General features: G+C 40.3%; 1 protein-coding gene across 1 annotated transcript; it reads right to left on the reverse strand.

Moving 5' to 3' along the window:
• Window positions 1-1,988: 1,988 nt before the first annotated feature.
• LOC138877738 (uncharacterized) lies at window positions 1,989-4,117 on the reverse strand. The gene is made up of 3 exons (XM_070157370.1): window positions 3,634-4,117; window positions 3,003-3,316; window positions 1,989-2,528 (listed from the first exon to the last, which is right to left on the reverse strand). The coding sequence occupies exons 1-3, from the start codon at window positions 4,115-4,117 to the stop codon at window positions 1,989-1,991; spliced, it is 1,338 nt and encodes a 445-aa protein (XP_070013471.1).
• Window positions 4,118-5,052: the final 935 nt, after the last annotated feature.

Genomic DNA, 5,052 nt, shown 5'->3' on the forward strand with positions numbered 1-5,052 from the left:
AGATTTTTGGAAATCGATGTGTCACTTTAGAGATTTTAAAATATACTTTAACAAGGAAGAAGGACTGATCTTAAATACTACATGCCTTTATTTTGTTTAGTCACACAACCCAAAGACGAATAAGAATTCATATATATAGACATATGGATAAGAAAACCGACAAAATAACATATATAGATGTCGAATACCCTAATTAACCGAACGAGTGGAATATCAACCTAATAGCATCATGAAAATACTTCAGCTACGATCCCAATGCCTTTCACAGAAGGTCTTTCTAGCAATAGAATAGTAAAATATCACATTTGACGTCTTAGAAATTTCCAAGAATTCGTGCAAAAGGAAGGACGGTGCTTAGCCTTAACATACCTTCCCAACGAATGTCCGAATGCCTGTAGTTCCTTCACGAAAGTTGTTCCTTACGTCCTAAGCTTCGCAAACACTATATATATGTAGCTTATATGCACTTATAAACAGTTCATAATTGAGTTTAAATTGGCAAATTTGCGATATGGCTCTAACTTGACGAAACGTCCGTAGAACTTTGTAAAAACGATCATAAAAGAGTCCCAAGATGATTCCCTTGGAAAATCAAGTATAAAGACTGAAGAACCAGAAAGAACAACAAATTCCTATCTTCCAAAAATAGCTCCAAACACAGCTAATAGAAGGGGGAAACGATTGCAAAGCGTAGAGATTGAGTTTCTAGGCACGGGGACAAACTTTAACGGTAGAAATCGTTAAAAACGTACCTTAATCACTCAAGAACACCATGGAACCCTCTCTTCAGCTCCCTCACTGTTTTGAGATGAAAATGAAATGTTTTGGGGTCTTACAAGTCGGATTTGCTGACTTATACCACTTGTTTGGCTCGACTCGGTTCGCGACCCAGTTTCAGCCTGGACAGTCTGGGGGAAAACAGTCATAACTTTTTACTCCAAGGTCCGTTTGATGTGAGGTATTTTTTGGTTGCGAACTAGACTTGTAGAACTTCAATTTGATAGGTTGTGGGTCATATAACTCATTATATATTGGGATAAATGATCTGATACATTTGACCCAAAGTTTAAAAAAATTATTAGAGAAATTTACGATAATCTTTGTCGACCTTTATTTCGCAACTTGCTTGACTCCATAACTTAACATGTGACCCGTGTGATATTATAATACCTCATAATACACTATTCTTAGCATATTATACACTCTTAGTCTTATCCCACAGGTGCAAGTTAACTTAAACCTTCCGAACGCGCGGGGTGCTACCCGAGCCATTTCTTTAACCACGAACCTTTATTTAAGGGATTCCTTTGACCTAAAGCTTTAGTTAGTTCCTTGATATTACCACACATTTTCAGTCTTATTCTCCCAATGTGCTATACCCAATCGTATATACCTAATATAGCCACGCCACGTTACATATATTACGTAAGAGAAGAGAAAAAAACACATGGGGTCTCACAGTCTCCCCCCTTAAGAACATTCGTCCGCGAATGGGTCAAATCAATTCTTTGGTTTCATTTTTTTCCGCTAATACATTATTTGCGAGGCTATATTTGTTACATTTGCAAAGCATAAATCAAATTCTGAAGATTCCAACTACTAGGCTTCGTATAGCTATCTCGCAATAAGAAATTTAAATTGCACTTTCTTGTCATTTAAAAATCCAATTAAGTGTTTTAAAGAAATAATTGCCAATTATTTAAATGCATCTCACCTTAAGTCGTAAATAGGTAGGGGTACTTCTTCCTCATTTCCTCCTCAACTTCCCAGGTCATTTCCTCGATGTTATTATTTCGCCATAACACTTTCACAGAAGCCACTTCTTTAGTTCGAAGCTTTCTTACCTGCCGATCTAAAATAGCTACTGGTACCTCTGCATAAGATAAGTCTTCAGCAATGTGAATATCCTCAATGGGCGTAATACGTGAAGGATCTCCAATGCACTTCCGCAACATAGATACATGAAACACAGGATGGAGTGCTCCCAATTATGAAGGCAAATCAAGCTCGTACGCCACCCTACCAATCCTCTGAATAATCTTATACGGTCCAACATACATGGGACTGAGCTTCCCCTTCTTTCCAAATTGCATGACGCCCTTCATAGGCGATACTTTCAGGAAAACCCAATCTTCTACATCAAACTCTAAGTCTCGTCGTTGAACATCTGCATAAGGCTTCTGCTGACTTTGTGCTATACGCAGCCGGTCTCTAATAAGTTTTACCTTTTCCACTACTTGCTGGACTAAATTAGGACCTAGCAACTCTGTTTCCCTGACCTCGAACCAACCGATCGACGACCTACACTTCTGCCCGTATAGTGCTTCGTAAGGGGCCATCTGAATACTAGCTTGGAAGCTGTTATTATAAGCGAACTCAATAAGAGGTAGATGATCATCCCAACTTCCTTTAAAATCTAGCACACAAGCACGTAACATATCCTTAATTGTCTGAATAGTACGCTCTGCCTGTCCATCAGTTTGCGGATAAAAAGTTGTGCTAAGATTTACCTGCGTGCCTAGACCCTTCTGAAAAGATTTCCAAAAATGTGCTGTAAATTGAGCCTATCGATCAGAGATAATAGATAATGGTACCCTGTGAAGGTGCACAATCTCCCGAATGTAAAGCTTGGCATAATCCTCGGCTGAATATGTCGTCCTGACTGGCAGAAAATGAGAAGATTTTGTAAGCCTATCAATAATTACCCAAATAGAATCATACCTCCGTGGAGTGCGAGGCAAACAGATGATGAAGTCCATATTTATCATGTCCCATTTCCATAATGGAAGTTCAATACACTAAGTTAGGCCTCCAGGCCTCTGATGTTCGGCTTTAACTTGCTGGCAGTTAGGACATTGGGCTACCATCTCCGCGATATCTTTTTTCATTCCATTCCATCAATAGATCTGTCGAAGGTCCCGATACATCTTTGTCGCTCCGGGGTGAACTACATATCTAGAATAATGGGCCTCCGAAAGAATCTTGGCGCGGAGCTCTCTAACTATTGGTACACATAAGCGGCCCTGGTATCTAAAGACTCCATCTCCAGTTAGCTCAAATAAAGGTTGTCGCTCTTGTGGAATACTTTCCCTCAGTTTTATAAGCTCAAGATCCTCGTGTTGTCGCTCTTTCACTTCAGTAACAAAAGAAGATTTTGCTGTATTCTGAACGAGAATGCGTCCACCCTCTGCGTCTACCAAACGCACCTGCAAATTAGCTAGCTGGCATAGATATTTGGTAATTTTGACCTTATCAGCTTCAACATGTCTTAGACTGCCCATGGACTTCCGGCTAAGGGCATTAGCAACAATATTAGCTTTACCAGGATGATATAAAATATCAACATCATAGTCCTTTAGTAATTCTAGCCATCTTCTTTGTCGTAGGTTCAACTCCCTCTATTTAAATAAATATTGAGGGCTCTGGTGGTCGGTGAAAACATCAATATGAACCCCATATAGATAATGCCGCCAAATCTTTAGGGCGAAGACAACTGCGACTAACTCAAGATCGTGCGTAGGATAGTTCTGTTCATGTTTCCGCAACTGTCTGGAGGCGTACACGATAACCTTACCATGCTACATAAGAACACAACCTAGGCCAATTTCGAGGCATCACAATAGACAACATAACCCTCGATGCCATCCGGAAGAGTCAAGACAGGTGTCGTCGTAAGCCTTTTCTTTAGCTCCTGAAAACTTTGTTCACATGCCTCAGTCCACTGAAACTTAGCTCCATTATGTGTCAGCTTCGTCAATGGTGCATAAATAGAGGAAAATCCTTCCACAAACCTTCGGTAATACCTTGCCAAACCTAAAAAGCTACGAACCTCTGTCGGATTCAAAGGCCTCGGCCAAGTCATCACAGCTTCAATCTTTTGGCCATCAACCTTGATACCATCGCTGGTAATAACATGACCAAGAAAAGCTACAGAAGTTAGCCAAAATTCACATTTAGAGAATTTAGCATATAACCTGTAGTCCTGGAGAGTCCGCAATACAGCTCGCAAGTGATCCGTATGCTCGGCTTCCGATCGTGAATATATCAAGATATCATCAATAAACACAATCACAAATTCATCCAAGAATGGTTTGAATACCCAGTTCATAAGATCCATAAAGGCTGTTGGGGCATTTGTAAGCCAAAAAGACATGACAAGGAATTCAAAATGGCCATACCTTGTCCTAAATGCTGTTTTTGGGATATCAATATCCCTGACTCGTAGTTGATGATAACCAGATCGCAAGTCAATCTTCGAAAAGCATTCGGCACCTTGTAACTAGTCGAACAAGTCATCAATCCATGGAAGAGGATACTTATTCTTGATAGTGACTTTATTTAGTTGCCTGTAGTCAATACACATCCGCAAGGAGCCATCTTTCTTTCGAACAAAGAGCACCGGAGTACCCCATGGGGATGTACTTGGCCTAATAAAGCCTTTATCGAGCAAGTCCTTCAATTGTTCCTTCAATTCCCTTAGCTCTGCAGGAGCCATTCTGTAGGGAGGAATGGATATAGGCTGCGTATCAGGAAGCAAATCTATAGCGAAATCGATTTCCCTTTTGGGGGGAATTCCTGTAAGCTCGTCAGGGAATACCGTCGGGAATTCATTCACAATAGGAACCGATTGAAGAGTCGTTGGCTCCTTATCTATATCCCTGACATGAACCAGATGGTATATACAACCTTTAGCAATAAACTTTCGAGCCCTAAGGTATGAAATAAACTTACCTTTGGGCGTGGCTATATTACCTTTCCATTCAAGGACAGGCTCACCCGGAAAATGAAATCGGACCAACTTTGCACGACAATCAATATTAGCATAACAAGCTGTCAACCAATCCATACCCATAATGACATCAAAGTCTAGCATAACCAATTCCACTAAATCAATAGAAGTTGGACGGTCATTAATTAACACTGTACAACCTCGATAGACATGATTAGCAACAATAGAGTCGCCAACTAGCGTAGACACCTCAACTGGCTGTGGCAATAACTCAGATCTCATGTCAAGCTTACCAGCAATAAATGGAGTAATATATGAAAATG

The sequence above is a fragment of the Nicotiana sylvestris genome, chromosome 9 (genome assembly GCF_000393655.2).
Source record: "Nicotiana sylvestris chromosome 9, ASM39365v2, whole genome shotgun sequence".
NCBI classification, from domain to species: domain Eukaryota; kingdom Viridiplantae; phylum Streptophyta; class Magnoliopsida; order Solanales; family Solanaceae; genus Nicotiana; species Nicotiana sylvestris.

Coding starts and splice junctions, on each gene's coding strand:
- LOC138877738 (XM_070157370.1), bottom strand. CDS start 4,117: ATGGATCTTATGAACTGGGTATTCAAACCATTCTTGGATGAATTTGTG. Junction 3,317..3,633: donor TCTTCCGGATGGCATCGAGG/GTTATGTTGTCT, acceptor ATCCTGGTAAAG/CTAATATTGTTGCTAATGCC. Junction 2,529..3,002: donor GCCGCTTATGTGTACCAATA/GTTAGAGAGCTC, acceptor AAATCTTTTCAG/AAGGGTCTAGGCACGCAGGT.